The following is a 25,637-nucleotide window of genomic DNA, read 5'->3' as shown; positions in this document are numbered from 1 at the left end:
CACATAGCACAATATGTTCTATGTATTTATAAATAAATATTCCTATATATATTTATCTTTATATATCTATACCTATATATAATCATATAACTATATAATATATAAATTGTACAAAATACCATCATATATATTTAGAAATATGTATTTATGAATAAATAGAACATATGTGAAGAACATTTGAATGTGAAATATTAATATTTTCATGTCGGGTTAGTGCACTCGAGAATATGCGATCAGGTTTGCGCGAGCGAGGTGTTCCCCCCGCTTTTTTGCTCCATTGACTTCTTTGGGGGTATAGATTATTGGAGTATAATATTCTAAGTTCAGTTTTTTGCACGCATCTGGTTAGCACTCCTGCTAAAACAGTTTACTTTAAACTAAAATAAGCTCTACCCGTCGCACGCAAAAAACTAACTTGTAGCAGAGTTAGCTCACAAAAGGGGTCGTTAAATATTACTCCACTTGTAATCTGGCCCAAACTGTGCAAAGAATAGAAAACTGTAATGTAAAATCTTCTTCCCTTTACTGTGTTGAAAATAATCAGTTTTACCTACTGTTTACAAATAGTTTCTTTGGCTTTATTTTGTCTTTTCAAATAGCTTTTTAAATAGCTACCTTTGCCTGTTGATTCCGCCACCTATGCTGAAATTGCAATATTTAAGTATTTGCTATAGAAAAGCTATGTAAACAAATCCAATAGAATAAAATACACCCCCAGTTGCGTATTGATGAGATAAGTACTAAATGGTTAATTTTCTACTGTCCTCTCTAAGAATTGGGATTTCATATCCAGACAAAGATAAGGAAGCATTTATGTGTATAGAGAGTGATAAGATAATGCGTTCTAAGCTTCCTGCAAGATCAGCCAATATTAATTGTTTAAGGATTCAAAGAGCGAAAATTGCTATTTCATATGCAAAAATAAACGTAACTGAACATTTCCCAATACATTTTATACTCTGCAGCAGGTTTACGAATTGATCAGAAACACATTAAAGGGAAACAAATTTTACAGTACACTGTCCCTTTTAATGGACAGTCAACACCAGAATCTTTATTATTTAAAAAATAGATAATCCCTTTATTACCCATTCCCCAGTTTTGCATAACCAACACAGTTATATTAATATACTTTTTACTTCTGTGATTACCTTGTATCTAAGCCTCTGCAGACTGCTCCTTATCTCAGTTATATTAATATACTTTTTACTTCTGTGATTACCTTGTATCTAAGCCTCTGCAGACTGCTCCTTATCTCAGTTATATTAATATACTTTTTACCTCTGTAATTACCTTGTATCTAAGCCTCTGCAGACTGCTTCTTATCTCAGTTATATTAATATACTTTTTACCTCTGTGATTACCTTGTATCTAAGCCTCTGCAGACTGCTCCTTATCTCAGTTATATTAATATACTTTATACCTCTGTGATTACCTTGTATCTAAGCCTCTGCAGACTGCCCCTTATCTCAGTTATATTAATATACTTTATACCTCTGTGATTACCTTGTATCTAAGCCTCTGCAGACTGCCCCTTATCTCAGTTATATTAATATACTTTATACCTCTGTGATTACCTTGTATCTAAGCCTCTGCAGACTGCTCCTTATCTCAGTTATATTAATATACTTTATACCTCTGTGATTACCCTGTATCTAAGCCTCTGCAGACTGCCCCTTTACCTTAGTTCTTTTGACAAACTTACATTTTAGCCAATCAATGATGACTCATTAATAAATCCACCGGAGTGAGCACAATGTTATCTACATGGCACACATGAACTAGGGCTGTCTAGCTGTGAAAAACTGTTGTTTAAAATTGCATGTCCTACCTGAACTTTGAACGCTTAGTTTTGACTAGACTGTCCCTTTACCCCCTGATCACATTGACTTCACCCTTGTGCTATGCTGTCATAATCTCAAACCGTTCCCCAGACTTTTGTGATTCTGACTCAGCCATCCAGTCCCGCATTTACCTTTCTAGTGATAGAGAGGCATGGATTATCATATCATCTATTTCATTCTACTTATTCTCTAAGTGAGATGTAACCCTATTAACCTGCTAATATCTTGACATATCTTGGGTGTGGCCCAGTCGAAGGCTGAAGAACCACTTCACTTGAAGTAAAACATTCTATGCTACCATACTCCAAAAAAACAGACATTGGTAGGACGTTGGCATGAATTATCAACCTACAAAGTAGTGACTATGATATGATAAGAGTATGATAGAACATACTTGTACAAGTCAAATGCAAATATACATTTCAATTTGTGTTACCGTTTCTTGCCATCTTTTCTTTATCAAGCACAAATATCATTTCATATTTTCCTCCCATTGTACCAGATGTTATAAAATGAGTGCCGTAGTCATTAAGAAATTTGGCATAAATGCCATAGTTGTACTGGTCCGGAAGTTCCATTAGTGACTGCAATACATCTTCATCCAGTACAATGGATTTCCTTCTCATTCTAAACCGAGCTGTTTGGACTTTTGTTAGAATTCTTAGAAAGCTGAGATTCTAAAAAGTAAGAAACAAAATTGTTGTAACCTATTTAAATAGACACTGAAATTTTAAACCCACTATGAGATAAAAAATAAGAAAATGTAAATTCTTAAAAAAAAATCACTGGATCAGCCAATCGGATTGAACTTGATTCTGATTGGCTGATTCCATCAGCCAATCAGAATATTCCTACCTTAATTCCGATTGGCTGATAGAATTCTATCAGCCAATGTCATATTGTGAGCCTTATACACTGTACCTTTAAATATGGTGGCTAAGCTTCCTTTATAAGGGCCACTTGTCCTTCCCTTCATCGCTTGTAATTGAGTTCCTTTCCGTTTTGGATTCATCCAAGCCTCCTGCCTCTCGGACCTATCTGCCTCTGTGTAAACTGACAGCTTACGCTGTCACTGTTTTTCTCCGCCTCAGGACCGCCTCCTTCTGTGAACGGACTTCGCGCTCAAACTCACTTGTGCCGCGGCTGCAGTCTGTGTCTCCTCTCCCTCTCTTCAGCGTGTAAGTACTTACCGCTTTGGGTTATTCAACACTTCCTACTTGTCCTGCCTAAAGTACTTTCATTGTGATAACTGCCATTACCTGATTGGGAATTTGAAGTGTCTTATGTTTACCGGAACTTTTTATCAACTTATACAATTGTATCTACATTGTTTTTTTCTAACTGATCAGTGTAATCACAGATGATAATATTATCTCATAGGAAAGTTTCTATCAACCTAAGTGATACCATTATAGATTTATTTTGCCTAAACTTAACATTATATTTTGTATCCACACTGCAGTTTTATGTTTGTTAAAGTTCAAACAACATCTAACTACATAGTGGTAAATTAAATTCTAACTGAATCATATCACTAACCAGTATAGTTAGCTCAATGATTCAGAAAGGAACACATACATTTATTTTCTGAAGCATGTGAAATATAAATTATTAATCTGCACAATTGGTCCTTTTATTTAAGCAGATTCTGAACTGTGACAGAACTGTGACAGAATTACAAGCCCAAAAAGATGGATCAAGCAGAATTGCCTTCTCATGTCTATAATTTATCCCAGAGGGTAGATCAACTCTCACAAGGGTTAAGACAACTCCAATTAGAAAATCAGACATTAAAAGATATCCTTAAAGACACAGTAACCCCAAAACAGTTAACTGTAGATTCTACCAATGAGCCAAATGTATCACCACCAGAAAAAATTTTCGTGACTTCAAAAACTCTTGTTATTTACTCTTCACCCTCAGACCTAAAACTTATGCCACAGATAAACAGAGAGTTCTAACAGTAATATCTTATTTAAGAGGAGAACCTCTTCTTGGACAGTCTGGAGGATCTTGGACAGTCTGGAGGATTTCTTCCAAGCGATGGCCTTACTTTATGATGACCCTTGCAAACAGATAACATCAGAAAATGCTATGAGAGCCCTTAAACAAGGGAAAAGGCCCGTAGAGGATTACATAGCAGAATTTAAGAGAGTATCTAAAGATTCACAATGGAATAACATTTCATTGAGGAATCAATTTAGACTTGGATTGTCAGATGCATTGAAAGATGAACTTTCACGAGTTGATATACCAGATACCTTAGATAACTTAATGTCATTATCTATTAATATAGATAGAAGATTGAGGGAAAGAAAGAGAGAAAGATTTAGCCAGGAAACTGTAGTAAAGAGAATAGTTAATCCCACTAGTACTCAACAGTATAAAACTCCTGATGAACCTATGGAAATAGGTGTGATTAGGGGCCCCCTATCCATGGAAGAAAAAAAAAAGAAGAAGGGATAATAATCTTTGCCTTTATTGTGCTGCCAAAGAACATGAGGTCAAGGAATGCCCTAACCTTCTGAAGACAAAGAAAGGTGAGAAACATATGATACCAAAATCCCCTGATAAATGTAGTAGAAATTCAACTTATTGTCTCTTACCTATTTCTTTGCAGTGGGGTTCAAAAGAGATTACTTTGAAGGCACTCATTGATTCCGGTGCAACAAGCAACTTCATAGATTATCATGTGGTGTGTAAACATGATATACCAATAAAAAAGATTAATCATCCTTATGTTTTAAGAGTGTTTGATGGTAGCCAGGCACTTAATGGTTCAATCACACACCAGACACATAATATAGTTATGAGTACACAAGAAGGACATATAGAGAAGATATCTTTTGACATAACACCTTCTCCTTTATTTCCAATAATTTTGGGGTTAAAATGGCTACAACAACATCAACCAATTATTGATTGGTCTACAAATAAAATTCAATTTTCTTCGGAACACTGCAGAAACGGCTGTTTGTCTAAAGTTTGTTTTATACAATCAGATTTAGACAACACACCAGACCCTATACCTAAAGAATATACCTCTTTCCAAGATGTCTTTGACAAAAAAGAGGCAGAATCTTTACCCCCTCATAGGGCTTTCGATTGTCCTATTGAGTTGTTACCTGGTTCCCCAATACCTCATGGTCATATTTATCCCCTATCTCAACCCGAACTTTCACATCTAAAACAATATCTAGATGAAAATTTGAGAAAGGGGTTCATAAGACCATCCACCTCTCCAGAAGCAGCTGGAATGTTTTTCGTACGTAACAAAGATGGTACTCTCAGACCCATCATTGATTACAGGCAACTAAATAAGGTCACACAAAAAAATCGATATCCCTTACCTCTAATTACAGAATTGATCGAACGTTTGGGTAACGCAACAATTTTTACCAAGTTGGATTTAAGGGGTGCCTATAATTTAATTCGAATAAGGAAGGGAGACGAATGGCTCACAGCATTTCGTACTAGGTACGGATTGTACGAATATACTGTGATGCCATTCGGGCTCTGTAATGCCCCCGCGACATTCCAGTATTTCATAAATGAGATATTTAGAGATTTATTGGATGTCTGTGTTATAATTTATCTGGATGATATTTTAATCTATTCTGAGTCCTTGGAACAACATATCAAACATGTTACAACAGTTTTATCAAGACTCAGAGAGAACCAACTCTTTGCTAAACTTGAAAAATGTATCTTCCACACACAAGATATCTCCTTTTTAGGTTATAGAATAACAGCTGAATGTATCAATATGGAAGATAAAAAAATATCAGCTATAACAGGCTGGCCAAGACCAACTACAGTAAAGGAGTTACAAAGTTTTCTAGGGTTCTCAAATTTTTACCGTAAATTTATTAACAATTTTTCACATATTGTGAAACCATTGACAAGACTCACAGGAAAACATGTACCATTCATTTGGAGTACAGAAGCTCAACAAGCATTTGAAACTCTTAATATTAGTTTCACTACAGCACCCATCCTTCAATTTCCAGACCCCACCAAGCAGTTTGTACTTGAAGTGGATGCGTCTGATTGTGCATTGGGTGCTATTTTGTCTCAAAGGAAAAGTCTCTCAGAACCTATGCACCCAGTGGCATATTTTTCAAGATCTCTGTCTCCAGCAGAGATTAATTACCCTATTGGAGAAAAAGAGCTCCTATCCATTAAGTCAGCTTTTGAAAATTGGAGACACTTATTGGAAGGGACTGAGACGCCAATTTTAGTTTATACAGACCATAAAAACTTAGAATATTTACAAACTAATCGCACCTTATCCTCAAGACAGCTCAGATGGAGTTTGTTTTTCTCCAGGTTCAATTTCCACATTCAATACAGACCAGGTACAAGGAATAAAAAAGCAGACGCATTATCTAGACAGACTTTGCCAGAAAATAAAAGATCTCTACCTGGTACTGTACTACCTATTACACAATTCATCTCTTGTACCTTGAGTTTAGAACAAGAGAGAGAATATTCTCAAGGTAGAGACTGTAACCCAGAAAAATACAACCTCACAAAACGTTCAGATGGGTTGTACTATTTCGGCAATCTATTGTATATACCCCCTACTTTACAAGGAAGTATATTACAACAAAACCATAACTCTATTCTAAATGGTCATCCAGGTGTTCAAAACACCTATCAATTATTGAGAAGAAAATACTGGTAGCCAAAAATGTGGAAATCAGTTGAGGAATATGTCCGTACTTGTACAATTTGTGTTCAATATAAAAAGGAACATAAAAAGCCGTTTGGTTATTTAATGTCTCTACCCATTCCAGAACGGCCATTGAAGGAAGTGGCAATGGACTTAATTGTAGAACTTCCAACTTCAAAAAATTGCACCACAATACTAGTGGTAATTGACCTTTTTACTAAAATGGCACATTTTTTTACCTATACAAGCATTACCCACTGCCTCACAAACAGCTGACCTTTTTTTGAACCATATAGTTAGATTACATGGTCTTCCAACCAGTGTTTTAACTGATCGTGAAAGTCAATTTACGTCGAAGTTCTGGCATTCATTATGTCAAAAATTGAATATCACAAGAAAATTAACCACATCTTATCACCCGCAAACCAATGGCCAGTGTGAACGCACTAATCAATCCTTGGAACAATACTTGAGAATTCATTGTTCTCAACAACAAGAGAAGTGGGCAGATTTCTTGGCAACTGCTGAATTTGCCTACAATAATACTAAGAATGCTTCCACTCAAATGACTCAGTTTTTTGCAAATTATGGATTTGATCCAGATTATGAATTTCATCGTAACATCCATGTGCCATGTCCTGTTGTTAATAATTTGGTCAACTCTATAGCACAAACTTTTAATCTTTTAAAGGAAAATATTCAACAGGCACAAAACCAACACCAACGTTATTATAACCTTAGAAGGCGACCAGCACCTAATTATAAAGTTGGAGATTCTGTTTGGTTATCCACCCGGCATTTGAAAATTCCGGCTTCTAAGGCAAAGTTTAACCAGTTGTATACCGGACCCTTCCCGATCACTAAGATCATTAACCCCAACGCCGTTGTCCTACAGTTACCTGAGAAGTTCCGTATACATCCCTCATTCCATGTTTCATTACTGAAACCATACACACCTGTTCGAACACAACCAGTCCCTTTGACTATAGCTCCTGATGCTCAATCTTCGGAAGTGGATTATGAGGTCTCTGATATTATAGACTCTAGACTGTACCGTGGGGATTTACAGTATCTTGTTCGCTGGTCTGGTTATTCCCCAGATGATGACTCTTGGGTATCTGCTTCACAGGTCTCTGCTCCCCGATTGATAAATCTTTTCCATAGACTGCATCCGGAGAGACCTACTTTTTGAAAACCTGGAGGTTTTCCTTGGGTGGGGGACCTGTCATATTGTGAGCCTTATACACTGTACCTTTAAATATGGTGGCTAAGCTTCCTTTATAAGGGCCACTTGTCCTTCCCTTCATCGCTTGTAATTGAGTTCCTTTCCGTTTTGGATTCATCCAAGCCTCCTGCCTCTCGGACCTATCTGCCTCTGTGTAAACTGACAGCTTACGCTGTCACTGTTTTTCTCCGCCTCAGGACCGCCTCCTTCTGTGAACGGACTTCGCGCTCAAACTCACTTGTTCTGTGTCTCCTCTCCCTCTCTTCAGCGTGTAAGTACTTACCGCTTTGGGTTATTCAACACTTCCTACTTGTCCTGCCTAAAGTACTTTCATTGTCATAACTGCCATTACCTGATTGGGAATTTGAAGTGTCTTATGTTTACCAGAACTTTTTATCAACTTATACAATTGTATCTACATTGTTTTTTTCTAACTGATCAGTGTAATCACAGATGATAATATTATCTCATAGGAAAGTTTCTATCAACCTAAGTGATACCATTATAGATTTATTTTGCCTAAACTTAACATTATATTTTGTATCCACACTGCAGTTTTGTGTTTGTTAAAGTTCAAACAACATCTAACTACATAGTGGTAAATTAAATTCTAACTGAATCATATCACTAACCAGTATAGTTAGCTCAATGATTCAGATAGGAACACATACATTTATTTTCTGAAGCATGTGAAATATAAATTATTAATCTGCACAATTGGTCCTTTTATTTAAGCAGATTCTGAACTGTGACAGAACTGTGACAGCCAATCGGAATTCGAGAGACGCCATCTTGGATGACGTCATTTAAAGGAACCGTCATTCGGCGAGTAGGCGTCGGGAGAAGAGGATGTTCCGCGTCGGATGGAAGATGATGGCTCCCGAAGAAAGAAGATTGAAGATGCCGTTGATAGAAGACTTCAGCCGGATCATGGACCTCTTCAGCTCCCACTTGGATGAAGACTTCATCCGAATCATGGACCTCTTCAGCTCCCGCTTGGATGATGACTTCAGCCGGATCATGGACCTCTTCAGCCCCCCGCTTGGGCTTGGATCAGGACATCGGAGGAGCTCTTCTGGATCGATCGGTGAACCTGGTATGGTGAAGATAAGGTAGGAAGATCTTCAGGGGCTTAGTGTTAGGTTTATTTAAGGGGGGTTTGGGTTAGATTAGGGGTATGTGGGTGGTGGGTTGTAATGTTGGGGGGGGGTATTGTATGTGTTATTTTTACAGGCAAAAGAGCTGAATTCTTTGGGGCATGCCCCGCAAAGGGCCCTGTTCAGGGCTGGTAAGGTAAAAGAGCTTTGAACTTTAGTAATTTAGAATAGGGTAGGGCATTTTTTTATTTTGGGGGTCTTTGTTATTTTATTAGGGGGCTTAGAGTAGGTGTAATTAGTTTAAAATTGTTGTAATATTTTTCTGATGTTTGTAAATATTTTTTTATTTTTTGTAACTTAGTTCTTTTTTTATTTTTTGTACTTTAGTTAGTTTATTTCATTGTATTTATTTGTAGATATTGTATTTAATTGATGTATTGATAGTGTAGTGTTAGGTTTAATTGTAGGTAATTGTAGGTATTTTATTTAATTAATTTATTAATAGTGTAGTGTTAGGTTTAATTGTAACTTAGGTTAGGATTTATTTTACAGGTAATTTTGTAATTATTTTAACTATTTTAGCTATTGTACCTGGTAAAAATAAATACAAAGTTACCTGTAAAATAAATATAAATCCTAAAATAGCTATAATATAAATATAATTTATATTGTAGCTATATTAGGATTTATTTTACAGGTAAGTATTTAGCTTTAAATAGGAATAATTTATTTAATAAGAGTTAATTAATTTTGTTAGATGTAAATTATATTTAACTTAGGGGGGTGTTAGTGTTAGGGTTAGACTTAGCTTTAGGGGTTAATACATTTATTAGAATAGCGGTGAGCTCCAGTCGGCAGATTAGGGGTTAATGTTTGAAGTTAGGTGTCGGCGATGTTAGGGAGGGCAGATTAGGGGTTAATACTATTTATTATAGGGTTAGTGAGGCGGATTAGGGGTTAATAACTTTATTATAATAGCGGTGCGGTCCGGTCGGCAGATTAGGGGTTAATAAGTGTAGGCAGGTAGAGGCGACGTTGTGGGGGGCAGATTTGGGGTTAATAAATATAATATAGGGCTCGGCGGTGTTAGGGGCAGCAGATTAGGGGTACATAAGGATAACGTAAGTAGCGACGCTTTGCGGTCGGCAGATTAGGGGTTATTTATTGTAGGTAGCTGGCGGCAACATTGTGGGGGGCAGGTTAGGGGTTAATAAATATAATATAGGGGTCGGCGGTGTTAGGGGCAGCAGATTAGGGGTACATAAGTATAACGTAGGTGGTGGTCGGCAGATTAAGGGTTAAAAAAATTTAATCGAGTGGCGGCGATGTGGGGGGACCTCGGTTTAGGGGTACATAGGTAGTTTATGGGTGTTAGTGTACTTTAGAGCACAGTAGTTAAGAGCTTTATAAACCGGCGTTAGCCCAGAAAGCTCTTAACTACTGACTTTTTTCTGCGGCTGGAGTTTTGTCGTTAGAATTCTAACGCTCACTTCAGCCACGACTCTAAATACCGGAGTTAGAAAGATCCCATTGAAAAGATAGGATACGCAATTGACGTAAGGGGATCTGCGGTATGGAAAAGTCGCGGCTGAAAAGTGAGCGTTAGACCCTTTTTTGACTGACTCCAAAAACCGGCGGTAGCCTAAAACCAGCGTTAGGAGCCTCTAACGCTGGTTTTCACGGCTACCGCCAAACTACAAATCCAGGCTTGTGTTTGTTATGAACAGGAATCACCATTCTGATGCTGTGTTCAGCAGTCTTCAGCACATCCAGTGTACTAAAATTAATATTTACTCTGTGCACATTTAATACAATTTATTCCTCCTGTGTAATTTACATACAAATTTAACATTTTTGCTAAAATGTGATTTTGGTGAACAATTTCGTTACGATTTTTGATGCACCTTAACAATACATTTTTTCCTGGGTGTTTTTGTGTGAATGGTTCAATTATTCTTTTGGTGTGGTTGTTAAATTACAAATTTCTTTGTGCACTTCTGTAATGTATGCATCTCCTTCCCATACGGAAATGCAGTATATACCTCTTAGCGACACACCCTGTTTTCAGGGTAAAAAGTGGCTTTTGATCATTCCACCAGGAAATGGAAGCACCGGCAGCGTTCTAATAGAATATCTCCAGCCTAGAGACCTTTAGATCATCAGGTACATTGTATCTAAGCTCACCAAAGATTAATTTTGACTTTAACTTCCCTATAAAGGGACACTAAAGTGAAAATTATACTTTCATGATTCAGATTGAGAACACAATTATAAACAACTTTCCAATGCACTTCTATTATCTAAATGTGCATAATCTTTTTATATGCACACTTTCTGAGGCACCAACTCCTACTGAGCATGTTCATGATTCACAGAATATACATATATGCATTTTTTAATTGGCTAATGACTGTCACATGATGCAGTGGAAGGGAAAATAGAAGAAACTTTAATATTTGTCTGAAACAAATCTACTACTCATCTGAAATTCAAGCAAAGTGCTTTTGCATTGTATCTTTATTATGTTTTTACTGATTAAGTTCTTCTACTGTGTTTAGTGGTCCTTTAAGGTAGAAAAATATAGCAAAGATGAGGTCCATCAAATGTCCCAACTGCACTCCTAATATTTAGCTTTGTTGTTAACGTTTTGACTCCCCACAAAAACAAAACAAACAAAAAAAATATTGAGTAGGACCCCCACTAGTATCTTCACTGTTCAGGCACATTTCTTGTACAGTAACTCTGCCAATGTTACATCAAGTGCACTGCTGTATATTCCTAATGTCACTAATATGTTCCTTTCATTTAAGCACAATTTTGATAAGAGAATCGACTGGCTTGGACCAAATCAACAATTTGTTTCTGATCTTTTTTAGATTGTAACAATGTTTTGACATTGTAATTCCGGGCAATCTAATTTTCATACCTTTTCTTCATAAGATGTTATATTTTTCAAGAATTCTTGGGCCTTTGAAGTGCCAATTCCAAATTCAACTCCAACTGGTGACTTTGCGGCACTTATTCCAAAAGTGAAACCAAAAGAAGAGGAACTGCCCTGTTTAACGGCTTTAAGTAATTCTTTGGTATCATCAAAAATCTCAGAAGACATTCCGGTGTCAGCATGAGCCTGTGGGAATAAACATGCGAGGGTCAGACACACAAGCACCACATGCCTTCTTTAGACCCTTTAAAGGGACACTAACCCCACTTTTTTTTCTTCATGATTTAGATAATGCATGGAAATGTAAGCAACTTTCTAATTTACTCCTATTATCAATATTTATTTGTTCTCTTTCTATCTATTTGAAAAACAGGAATGCAACGCTTAGGAGCCAGACCGTTTTAGGTTCAGAGCCCTGGATAGCACTTGCTTATTGGTGGGTACATTTAGCCAATAATCAGCAAGCGCTACCCAGGTGCTGAACCAAAAATGGGCCAGCTCCTAAGTTTTACATTCCTGCTTTTCAAATAAAGATAGCAAGAGAACTAATAATATTAATAATAATAATGATAATAGGAGTAAATTAGAAAGTTGCTTCAAATTGCTGCTCTATCTGATTTATGAAAGAAAAAAATGGGTTTCATGTCCCTTTAAGAGAAGATACCAGCTTTGCGAATGGGTTTCATGTCCCTTTAAGAGAAGACTACCAGCTTTGTGAATGGGTTTCATGTCCCTTTAAGAGAAGACTACCAGCTTTGTGAATGGGTTTCATGTCCCTTTAAGAGAAGATACCAGCTTTGTGAATATCAGTGATAATAGTAAAGACAATCACATTCACTGCTTGGAATATAATGCAATTTACTTGAAGAGTTATTTAAATATGACAGATCTGTATTGCTTACTACATTTTAAAACCAGAGTAGTTTTACGAACCAAATTCCCCATTAAATCTATGGAGATGTTTGTAGATAAATCATTCAACAAGCTTTTCTAAAGGATTGTGATCAATTTAAAGAGGTTAAACACAAATTTGCATTTGTGCTTTCAGGAATATTCAAATGCTTCTTCTGAGCAGGACAGAGACAATGAGACAACCAGGGACAGTGTAAATATGAGCTTTTTATTATTACAAGCGAATGTTGCTTTAAAGGGACACAAAACCTATTTTTTTTTTTCTTTCATGATTCAGATGGATAATGCAATTTTCAACAATTTACTTCTATTATAAAATTTTCTTAATTCTCTTGGTATCTTTTGTTGAAGGGACATAAGCTAAGGAGGATCTCTTCAACAAAGAATACCATGGGAATAAAGCAAATTTCATGATAGAAGTAAATTGGAAACATTATTAAAACTGTATGCTCTGTCTGATTCACAAAATAAATGTTTGGATTTCATATCCCTTTAACTGCAAGATTCTGAATATGGAGACCATATAAAGTACTAGGCTTCAGGATATAGAAAGCATAAAGGTAGTCACACAGCAGAAAAGTGCTGTACAGATTGTCATTTCAGCATTTAAATAATGATATTCCCATATGATAACCTCACAGCACTACCAGGAACTGTCGGCTAGATTTAGAGTTTTATTGGTAACGACCCGCATAGCTAACGCTGGTTTTTTATCCCCCGCACCTTTTAAATACCGCTGGTATTTAGAGTTCACAGAATGGCTGTGTTAGGCTCCAAAAAAGGAGCGTAGAGCATAATTTACCGCCACTGCAACTCTCAATACCAGCGGTGCTTACGGACGCGGCCAGCTTGAAAAACGTGCTCGTGCACGATTCCCCCATAGGAAACAATGGGGCAGTTTGGGCTGCAAAAAAGCAGCGTTCAGCTCCTAACGCAGCCCCATTGTTTCCTATGGGGAAACACTTCCTATGTCTGCACCTAACACCCTAACATGTACCCCGAGTCTAAACACCCATAACCTTACACTTATTAACCCCTAATCTGCCACCCCCGCTATCACTGACCCCAGCATATTATTTTTAACCCCTAATCTGCCGCTAATCTGCTGCTCCGTACACCACCGCAACCTACATTATACCTATGTACCCCTAATCTGCTGCCCATAACACCGCCGACCCCTATATTATATATATTAATCCCTAATCTGATTCAATTAGAATCAGCCAATCAGATTCAAGTTCAATCCGATTGGCTGATTGGATCAGCCAATCAGATTGAGCTCGCATTCTATTGGCTGATTGGAACAGCCAATAGAATGCAAGCTCAATCTGATTGGTTGATTGGATCAGCCAATCGGATTGAACTTGAATCTGATTGGCTGATTCCATCAGCCAATCAGAATTTTCCTACCTTAATTCTGATTGGCTGATAGAATCCTATCAGCCAATTGGAATTCGAGGGACGCCATCTTGGATGACGTCCCTTAAAGTAACCTTCATTTTGTGTTAGGACGTCGGAAGAAGAGGATGGATCCACGCCGGAGCTCTTGAAGATGGAGCCGCTCGTCGACGGATGGAAGAAGATAGAAGATGCCGCTTGGATGAAGAAGTCTACCGGTCCGGATCTCCTCTTCTGCCTGGATAGGATGAAGACTTCAGCCCCGATGATGGACCTCTTCAGCCGCCGCTTGGATCAAGACTTCAGCCGGAGGATGGACGTCTTCAGCCCCAGCTTGGGCTTGGATGAAGACTTCGGAGCCTGGACCGATCGGTGATACCCGGCGTGGTGAAGATAAGGTAGGAAGATCTTCTGGGGCTTAGTGTTAGGTTTATTTAAGGGGGTTTGGGTTAGATTAGGGGTATGTGGGTGGTGGGTTGTAATGTTGGGGGGGGGTATTGTATGGTTTTTTTTTACAGGCAAAAGAGCTGAATTCTTTGGGGCATGCCCCGCAAAAGGCCCTTTTAAGGGCTGGTAAGGTAAAAGAGCTTTTCTATTTGTATTTTAGAATAAGGTAGGGCATTTTTTTATTTTGGGGGGCTTTGTTATTTTATTAGGGGGCTTAGAGTAGGTGTAATTAGCTTAAAATTGTTGTAATATTTTTATAATGTTTGTAAATATTTTTTTATTTTTTGTAACTTAGTTCTTTTTTTATTTTTTTGTACTTTAGTTAGTTTATTTAATTGTATTTATTTGTAGGTATTGTATTTAATTAATTTATTGATAGTGTAGTGTTAGGTTTAATTATAGATAATTGTAGGTATTTTATTTAATGAATTTATTGATAGTGTAGTGTTAGGTTTAATTGTAACTTAGGTTAGGATTTATTTTACAGGTAATTTTGTAATTATTTAACTAGGTAACTAATAAATAGTTAATAACTATTTAATAGCTATTGTACCTGGTTAAAATAAATACAAAGTTGCCTGTAAAATATATATTAATCCTAAAATAGCTACAATATAATTATAATTTATATTGTAGCTATATTCGGATTTATTTTGCAGGTAAGTATTTAGCTTTAAATAGGAATAATTTATTTAATAAGAGTTCATTTATTTCGTTAGATTTAAATTATATTTAACTTAGGGGGGTGTTAGGGTTAGACTTAGCTTTAGGGGTTAATACATTTATTAGAGTAGCGGTGAGGTCCGGTCGGCAGATTAGGGGTTAATAATTGTAGGTAGGTGGAGGCGACGTTGGGGGCGGCAGATTAGGGGTTAATAAATATAATATAGGGGTCGGCGGTGTTAGGGGCGGCAGATTAGGGGTTAAAAAAATTTAATAGAGTGGCGGCGATGTGGGGGGACCTCGGTTTAGGGGTACATAGGTAGTTTATGGGTGTTAGTGTACTTTAGAGCACAGTAGTTAAGAGCTTTATGAACCGGCGTTAGCCCAGAAAGCTCTTAACTCCTGGCTTTTTGCTGCGGCTGGAGTTTTTTCTTTTGATTTCTAACGCTCACTTCAGCCACGACTCTAAATACCGGCGTTAGAAAGATCCCATTGAAAAGATAGGATACGCAATTGACGTAAAGGGGATCTGCGGTATGGAAAAGTCGCGGCTGCAAAGTGAGCGTTAGACCCTTTCCTGACTGACTCTAAATAGCAGCGGTAACCCAAAACCAGTGTTAGGAGCTCCTAACGCTGGTTTTGACGGCTAACACCAAACTCTAAATCTAGCCGTGTGTCTTAAAACTTTCCTCAACAGAAGAAGGAGATAAGGGGAAAACCTGGATTCCAAAATGATGGTGCTCATTACTTTAAATCACTTTTTTTCCAACTTGTCCTCAGACCCCCCCAACAGGCCAGATTTTCCGGATTACTTTGGATGAGAGCAGGAAAAATAACCGTGTTTACTAATCAGCTGATTGTCTCACATGTGCTCTAGTTCAGATAACCTCAAAATATGGCCTGTTAGGGAGTCTGAGGACAGGTGTGTAAACCAGTGCTTTAGAAGCTAAAATACTTTATAGAAGCTAAAATATTTACACTTATATCTTCAATATTTAAACAACTGATATAGCTAAAAATTGCTTTCCTTTAAGTGGTTTGCAGCATTTTGATGGAAACCTAGGTTACAGAATTTGCATTTTTTGGTCTCTCTAGAGAGTGTGTGAGAAGTGAAACTTTTAAATATATGCAGGAAATGTTTTAAATGTCCCTTTAAGCAAATTTAGATAAATAGAAAATAACAGAGAGACACCTTTTTGTTTGCGTAATTGCATTTTCAAATCACCTTTGCAAAGCAACTTACCAGAAATTGATATACGTGGAAATTGTAGGGTTTCCTAAAATATTTTTCATCGTCTGCATAATACATTTGCTCACACGCTGGATCATATCTTAGTTCTCTCCACTCGCCGTTATAGACATATTCACACTGTCCTCCGAAGTAATTGCTATCAAATACATTCTGAGTTTCTTCTTGAGTGAGTATATTAAATCTGTAGTGATTATATCATAAAATAATATTATCAATACGTGGCTCGGTGGTTGTATCATTACCCTGAGCGCCAAGGGTTAAACATGTATTGAGAGGAGGGAATCAAAAATGCTCTAATTACGTTTTAACATATTACAGTTGAAACACAACGTGTCATATAAAAAAATAAATAGAAGTTTTACCCTCGTACAGCTTTCTCAGTCCCAGGAATCGGGAATAATTGCATGCAGAACGTTTCATCAACTTCTGATTGGCAATTAACCTCATCTGAGCCGTCCCTGCAGTCGTGTTCTCCATTACACACCAGCCGTCTCTTAATGCAACGTCCTAGATTGCCAGTAAATAATATATTGTTCTGTGTTACTGGGAGAGTCTCAGTTAAAGTATGAAAAATAGACAATAGGCAAATTTAAAGGGACATACTGGTTATGAAACCTGATAGCTTGTCTTTTACTGTGTAATGTTAGTCCAATAAAAAATGTATTACTGCAATACTCTTGTTTATATATATATAACCAATAACATACAATCAAATGCAATTAAATATGCAAAATTTTATCTGTGCTTCCAAACGATTGTCTGATGGACCATTGTCCTAGTGGTTTGGGGGCGTCGCAGTGCAGTTGACAGGTGGATGGCTGCGTCACCTGAGGTTACGCAGTAAGGGATGCAGCAAGGGAATTTAAAAGTGGCACATCCAGCAATAGAAGGGAGGGACAAGTGGTGGATTGTATTGCCAGCGCCGGAGCTGGCATTTGAGTGGCCCATGGCATGTTCACCCCTGGAGTGGAATGGGCCCTACACTGCAGAAAAAAAAGTGAAGAGAGAGGGAGGGATAATGTGCTGCACTCTGGAAAAGAGGTGGAATGGGGAGTGGGGGTTCACTAGTTAATAATTACCGGGAGGTGGGGTGACCACTACACTACAGATGTTTTTATATAAATAAATGGGAAAAAAATAGCCATAACTTAGGTATTGGCAGACAGCTGCCAGTACCAAAGATGGCCACTATTAGTGGGAGAGTTAGGGGGCGATTTATTAAAGACTAGGCAAACTGTCTATGTGCTTCACCTGTAACTGCACCCCAGTTCACCTCCGGAGAAGCGCACACGTGCACCTGAATTTATAAAAAAAATTAGAGTAACTTTGCACGTTTTGTAAAAGGCGAGCTGGGCGTAATAATGATAAATTTCGCCTGTCGGAAAAAGTATTTACTCCCTATTAATCATAGTACATCCCTAAAAATATTTACGTTGCCATGTCTTGATCATTAAAAATGCGTTTTTTAGGTATCTATTTTGCGCATATTTATATGTCATATCTTTTATATGTTGTGCAGTTAGGTACGGTACCTAATTTAATAATGTGTTAATATTATATTTTCTATTTTTGACGTATTTAATAATGTTGTTGCTGTTTTTTCCATATGTTCTTCCTTGTTGGTAATTTAAGATCACACAAATCAAATTAAACATTATATATATCTATCATTGTCAGTCAAGGCTTATAAAGACCACAACGGGGAATGAAAACTCTTGGAACCCGTATGCGCCTGTGAAAGCGCAAATTTCTGGCAATATCAGTCTCTTCTTGGCGCCGAGCCTTGGATAAAGCAGTTAAAAGAAGAAAGTACCCAATCACAAGCTGCAAAAGAATGTATGAAAATGCTGTTCGCCTCAGTATGTATTGTGAAATATAGAACATGCAATATAAGGAGAAATTTCAGTTCCCTATTGGTGCAAAGCAATGATAAATAAGAAACTGGGCGTATTTGCATACCAAAATGGGCCTAGATCTACCTTGTGCTGTCTACTTAAAAAAAAATATATATAGTTTTGATAGGTAAATAAAAAAAAAAACAAGACTCTATTTTTAATTGAGTGATAGCAAAAATGCTAAAAAATCTCTGGTATATTGGGCAAGTTCTTCTCTGAAATTTCCAGTAGCAAAGGGGTAAATATTATCTACTCTGAATTATATTATTAATATTGTAACATAGAAAAAACTAATGAACAAAAAGATACAATTATATAACAATACATATTTATTTAACAAAAGACAAACCCTATCCTGCAGAGCTTACTATCTACAACTATTTACAAAATTAGCATGTTTGTTGGTATTATGCAAGTTTCTTTACTTATTCACATCAGTCTATTTTAGCATCGGAGGAAGTTTTTCATAACTAAGTGAAATGCGTAGGCTTAGCACCAGAGGATTGCTATATACTGTACATCTCTTGAATTAATATTGTCAAATAAAGATCACTTTGACTGTCACTAGTTAGCTATAATCCATTTATTATCCCACCTTACAATTTCCACAAAGTCCCTCCACAGAGTTATATATTTACCAATTAATAGGGGGCAGAAAAACTGAAAATAAACTAATAAACATTATATTAGAAAAAGAAGTTAAATATGTGTTCACTTCTGAGCAGTTTTCTAAGTGGCATTTGCTACAACCATAGGGACACTGAAAATGAAAATATTCTTCCATATGTGAGTGCATTAATATTTCATGTCGGACATAGCAAAAATAAATACTTTCAGAAGTACAATACATCTACACCAAAAGAACAAAGGTGGAAAAGTAGGCTCAGCCTGCCTGCTTTCTGAATTTAATGAATTACCATCCTGCACCACTCAGGATGGTAATTCACTACAACAGGATCAGATTAATCTTTTAAAGGGATACACTATTCACAAGCTATGTAACTATCAAATCAATTTTAAAGCAATGCTGTAATACACTTTCTGTTTAACTTTGTTTTTTCATTTTGTGTTTGGCCGTGTTTACCTGCCCACCATGCTGGTAAGTATCAGAATTTTAAAATGCATAAATTCTGTAGCCCCAAAGTCAATGAATAATGTCTGGTAGAATTTTCCTCTAAACATAAGCTTTAATGCTAAACCCAATGATTGATCACATATAATATTTCAGTTTGTGGCACACAGAATGTAAGGAATTGCAGAGGGTACCACATGACTAGCCAGGCTTTTTCAATCACTTCTTGGCAGTTGGGCCAATAAACCCCCTGTACATCCTAAACTAAGAAACATTCGGGCATTTTTTAGGCAAATTAACCCTCAGTTTTCATTAACATATTTAACACAGTACACTTCTATCTAGACCAACACAATATGTCACATTGATAAGAAAAAGCGTAACTCAAAAGTTTGACACAAGTTTCAAAGCTAAGCTGTCAAGACCACAACATAGTCTTTGTGACATTGGGATGGGTCAAGATTGTCCATTGTAGGTAACTGGTGGAGCAGGAGTGTGAATAGGTAATAATAGGTAATAATCCAAATTCTTTTAAACATTTATAGTACAATACATATGTGTGTAATAAAAAATTGAACAGTTTAAACTTGTAAATCTATCTATCTAGTTCGTCTGACTGTCTGTCTATCTAATGTGTGATTTTGCTGCACCTACCTCATAAGGAGATTTTTGTGTTTAAGCACAGTACTGTAAACAAACTGAACAGGATGTTGTATATCTTATTTGCATACATTCCTAGAGTTCTCTTGTGCATTGGTAACAATGTATACAGAATAGTTCTGGGGAAAGACGAAGGTGGGTTCTTGCCTAGGTGCACTAATTGGTTATACAATCATTTTTGTGGCTCATATATATTTGAGTGTGCTGTCCATTTCTTTGTTTTGTGTTACATACAATGTATAAATAAATAAATAAATAAATAAATAAATATATATATATATATATATATATATATGCATAATTTTTAATATATTATAATACAATTAGGACTTTTTGTTTAAATTAATGACTAAGCTTGCAAAATACACTTCTAAAATTGTTTACCTACCAGTTTCCTCACACTGGAAATCAAGCCCACATTTATTGTCTTGGACACATTTTTCTGTAGGTTTGCAAATGATTACATCCCATAGATAGCCAGAGCAGACTCGCCCTTTAAATTTTGCCGGCTGCTTAAGATTTCTGTACCTGTACTAAATAAAAAAAATAAATAGAAAACGTTTTACTCTAGTTTTGTTAATAAGATCTGATGTGTCCATAAAGAGAAATATTTATCACATTTAAAAATGCTTTCAGTTAAATAAAAATGTCACTAGAGTGGAGTGTTACACTTTAGCCTTCATTACTATCTTAATTATCCTGATTTCACATCTATAAAACATTTTGAAAACAATGATAATAATAATGGCAGCTACGGTAAATGTTGATCTGATAATCATATATCATCTGCCATGTTTTATCCTCAATTTTTAAACAGATGTATATGAAAAAATGGCAAAGTTTATAAACTAGGATAGTGTTTCTAAAATACAGCCCTCAAGGTGCCCTAACAGGCTAGATTTTAAGGATATCAGAACTGGAGCACAGATGGAATAATCAGATGATCAGTAACCATGGTTATCATCTTGTTCTTGCTCAAAGTAATCATAAAGATTTGGCCAATTATGTGTGTGTTTGTGTATTAGGTATAGGGGACAATTTACCATTGTGCTACCGGACATAATCCGCTGTAGCGTATCATGTCCGCCGCACATCGATAAATACCGACAGCATAAGCTGTCGGCATTTATCATTGCACAAGCATTTCTCAGAAAATGCTTGTGCAAAACCACCCCCTGCAGATTTGCGTCCAGTAGCAGGGGGTGTCAATCATTCCAATCGTATCTGATTGGGATTATTGCTGTCCGCTGCCTCAGACCGCTGCTTCTTAACTTCTGCTTCAGGCGGACCTGAAGCGGAGTGGGTCGGAAGCAGAATCCGCTGCTTCATAAATTGACCCCATACAGGCCCATTTATCAAGCTCCGTACGGAGCTTGAAGGGCCGTGTTTCTGGCGAGTCTTCAGACTCGCCAGAAACACAACTTATGAAGCAGCGGTCTAAAGACCGCTGCTCCATAACCCTGTCCGCCTGCTCTGAACAGGCGGACAGGAATCGCCGGACATCAACCCGATCGAATACGATCGGGTTGATTGACAGCTCCCTGCTGGCGGCCGATTGGCCGCGAGTCAGCAGGGGGCGGCGTTGCACCAGCAGCTCTTGTGAGCTGCTGGTGCAATGTTAAATGCGGAGAGCGTATTGCTCTCCGCATTTAGCGAGGTCTTGCGGACCTGATCCGCAGTGTCGGATCAGGTCCGCAAGCCCTTTGATAAATGGGCCTGCTAGTGTCTAATCTATTATCTATCTATATGTTTTTTTTAAATTGTATGCTCTGTCTGGAGGAAAAACATGGGGTTTCACATCCCTTTCATTTGTCAACCACTGATTTTTCTTGTGTGTCTGTTGAATGCTTAGGACAAACCTATTTGAAAGCAGAAAAAGCAGATCTTACCTTTTTTCCTTCACAAGGAAAACACGATGACCATTCAGCCCACTGACCAAGGTCACAATCTGTGGGGGATGGTGAGGCGCTCCTGATACTTCTCCTAAAAAGGACGTTAATATTTATTAAATAAATAAATGACTATTGAATAAAAATAATATCTATATCTCATGCTTATGAATGAGCAGCATTTACACATTTTGAAAATATTTTGTCTTGAAAATGTATTGTGTTGTTAAAATTAAAAGGGATATTTAACAGTACAAGATTGTAATATAAAATGTGTAGTTACTAAACTTTGCAATATACTTTAATTATTTTCTTTGTCCCCCTTTCCTGTAATTTAACTCTGAAAATAGTTTTTTCTAAATTCCAGTTTCTATATATAAAGTAATGTTTGAATTTACGTTTTCCCCTGATTTATATATAACCCTAATTGTACTCAGCAGAAGAGAGAGAAAAATAAATAATTTAATGGGACATGAAATGCACATGTTTTCTTACATGATTTACTTCTGTTATCGATTTTGCTTCAATATCCTGGTATCCTTTGTTCAAGGAGCAACAATACACTACTGGGAGCTAACAGAACACAATGGTAAACCAATGTGTAGCCACTAATCAGCAGCTAGCTATCAGCTCCTGAGCCTACCTAGATATGCTTTTCAACAAACAATACCAAGAGAACTAAATAAATTAGATAATGGTAGTATAATGGAAAGTTGTTTAAAATTATATTCTCTATCTGAATCAAAAAGGAAAAAAATTGGGTTTCATTTCTCTTTAACCCCTTAACGACCAGCACCGTACCGTGAGTGCCAGTATTTTATATTTGGTAACTATCCGAATTCAGTCTGAGTTACATTACAGCTGACATCTCAGCATATTGTATATAGAATTACATATTGTAACTAGATTCTGACGGATTGGAATTAATTCTAATGTTTACAGGTATTAATAACCTTTCTGCAATTTACACTTAGGATTAATTCCTTTCCTTTGAGTGAACAGGTTTACCTACTACAACATTAATAATTTGGGATTAATGCATATAAATGTGTGCTGGCTTTCTGCAAAATAACACATTAAATATCATTTCACCCTTGTGTCACCACAATGCCCAATACTAAGCAGCAATGGAAATGTAAAAAAAGAATGTTACAGCTTTGTTTGTTTTTTTGTATTCCTTACCTGAGTGATACCTTTTCTGTGTCTTCAATTTTTGCCCCAAAAGTATTTAAAATTACAAAACAAAAAATAAGAGAAAATAACGCACAAATCTTGTTCGCATTCATCATTTTTTTCTATTGCAAAATGATTTTTAAAAGCTTAAAGTCCTGAGAGATTGCAGCAAAATGTTGAGTTCCCGTTAATGCTGGTTTTTGTAAATCATTGACAGCATTTCAAATATTGCCCCTGATAATGAGGGAACACAATTGCCAAATCTAAAACAAACTTTAGGAAGAACTGATGAATGTCTGCTCATCCCCTGTTGCACAAGAATCTAAACTATATAAAACCACAAGGCAGGGAGCAATAGGATTCCTTCCTGTCTGATTGAGAAAGAGTGTGAACAAATCTATTTGCTTGGAAGCAAACAATGGCTGGGAAAAACAGGGTGGTTAATCCAGGGGGGTTTATTTGTCTTGTTTAAATAAAAAATAACACATTGGAAACAAAGATCTATTATATTACTATAGTATAACATTAGATCACATTATAGAATACAATTTTAATTGTGGCCTCTACTAAAAACACACAAATAATAAACAAGCTGAAATAATAGCTAACATTTGTCCCTAAAAGTATGCTCCTGAAATGCCTAAAATCTAAGTACTTTTGCTCAGACGTGTGCATATAAGTTACCTGCTAAATGTAGCTGCTTGAATTCCTCCTCTTTAAAATAAAATAGATAATTATCCTCATTAGAATATATGTAAATCTTATTTCCTAAGAACTATGGTGATTATTTCCCTTGTTATCTATTTATTATTTATGATAAAAACATTAAAATTACAGGGAACTACATCTCAAATAGTAACAGTGTAAGTGAAAATGGTCTTAGGCTGCCCCCTGGCTGCTGTAAAACAAAATTGCATTTAAAGTTTAAAGGGACCATTATAGTCAGCTTGCTGATTGTTACAGTGAGTGACAGACTCTGTCTCATTGTTTGTGCCGAGTGAGAGCAGGGGCATCTCTGTGATTTGTGTCATCCTTCCCCCTAGGTTAGACAGCACTAAAAGATCTGCACTTGCTCTACTTTCCTGTATAAATATGGTGAAAGATTTTTGTGTACTTCAACACTGTGATGGCCATGTTGGAATCCATGCCACCATATTGGTAAAGGCCCTGTTTTGCAATGGAGGCCATAGAGAGGCCAGGAAAGTGAAGATGGAGTCTGAACCCCAACAGCCCCCCTCCCCCATGGAACCAATACTAATTGCAGAGTGATTCTTAATTTAAACCCCAGTTTGTGCTACCTTTTCAAGTTGTTGCACTTTGCAAGAATTACTGATCTCAGATGTAGAAATAATTTTATAACAAATGTTTATGCTAGTAATTAATAAAAGTTAAGTTAGCTTAAATTCCTTTCACTTTATTGAAGAAAAAAAAAACTTTTAAAGAGACAGTCTTCTCCAGAACTTTTATTGTTTAAAAAGATAGATGATCCTTTCATTACCCATTGCCCAGTTTTGCATAACCAACACTGTTATATTAATATACTTTTTACCTCTGTGATTATCTTGTATCTAAGCCCCTGCAGACGGCACCCTTTTCTTTCATGTAATTAGCAAGAGTCCATGAGCTAGTATTGGATATACATTCCTACCAGGAGGGGCAAAGTTTCCCAAACCTCAAAATGCCTATAAATACACCCCTCACCACACCCACAATTCAGTTTTACAAACTTTGCCTCCGATGGAGGTGGTGAAGTAAGTTTGTGCTAGATTCTACGTTGATATGCGCTCCGCAGCTAGTTGGAGCCCGGTTTTCCTCTCAGCGTGCAGTGAATGTCAGAGGGATGTGAGGAGAGTATTGCCTATTTGAATGCAGTGATCTCCTTCTACGGGGTCTATTTCATAGGTTCTCTGTTATCGGTCGTAGAGATTCATCTCTTACCTCCCTTTTCAGATCGACGATATACTCTTATATATACCATTACCTCTGCTGATTCTCGTTTCAGTACTGGTTTGGCTTTCTACAAACATGTAGATGAGTGTCCTGGGGTAAGTAAATCTTATTTTCTGTGACACTCTAAGCTATGGTTGGGCACTTTGTTTATAAAGTTCTAAATATATGTATTCAAACATTTATTTGCCTTGACTCAGAATGTTCAACTTTCCTTATTTTTCAGACAGTCAGTTTCATATTTGGGATAATGCATTTGAATTAATCATTTTTTCTTACCTTCAAAAATTTGACTCTTTTTTCCCTGTGGGCTGTTAGGCTCGCGGGGGCTGAAAATGCTTCATTTTATTGCGTCATTCTTGGCGCGGACTTTTTTGGCGCAAAAATTCTTTTCCGTTTCCGGCGTCATACGTGTCGCCGGAAGTTGCGTCATTTTTTGACGTTATTTTGCGCCAAAAATGTCGGCGTTCCGGATGTGGCGTCATTTTTGGTGCCAAAAGCATTTAGGCGCCAAATAATGTGGGCGTCTTATTTGGCGCTAAAAAAT

The 25,637-nt window shown here is 36.9% G+C and overlaps 1 protein-coding gene across 1 annotated transcript in view; it reads right to left on the bottom strand.

The window, feature by feature from the left end:
- The window catches only part of C8A (complement C8 alpha chain), a 47,958-nt gene extending 24,527 nt beyond the window's left edge, over positions 1-23,431 (bottom strand). The window contains exons 1-7 of the mRNA XM_053693622.1: positions 23,153-23,431; positions 21,971-22,064; positions 20,470-20,614; positions 16,817-16,961; positions 16,446-16,635; positions 11,768-11,968; positions 2,281-2,521 (exon numbers count right to left, since the gene is read on the bottom strand). Coding sequence (XP_053549597.1) covers positions 2,281-2,521; positions 11,768-11,968; positions 16,446-16,635; positions 16,817-16,961; positions 20,470-20,614; positions 21,971-22,064; positions 23,153-23,259 — 1,123 coding nt within the window. The 5' untranslated portion in view covers positions 23,260-23,431. The remainder of the gene's footprint in view (positions 1-2,280; positions 2,522-11,767; positions 11,969-16,445; positions 16,636-16,816; positions 16,962-20,469; positions 20,615-21,970; positions 22,065-23,152) is intronic.
- Positions 23,432-25,637: the final 2,206 nt, after the last annotated feature.

This window comes from Bombina bombina, chromosome 10 (genome assembly GCF_027579735.1).
Source record: "Bombina bombina isolate aBomBom1 chromosome 10, aBomBom1.pri, whole genome shotgun sequence".
Classification (NCBI taxonomy): domain Eukaryota; kingdom Metazoa; phylum Chordata; class Amphibia; order Anura; family Bombinatoridae; genus Bombina; species Bombina bombina.
The sequence above is the reverse complement of the archived record's forward strand: the minus strand, read 5'-3'. Positions and strand labels throughout refer to the sequence as shown.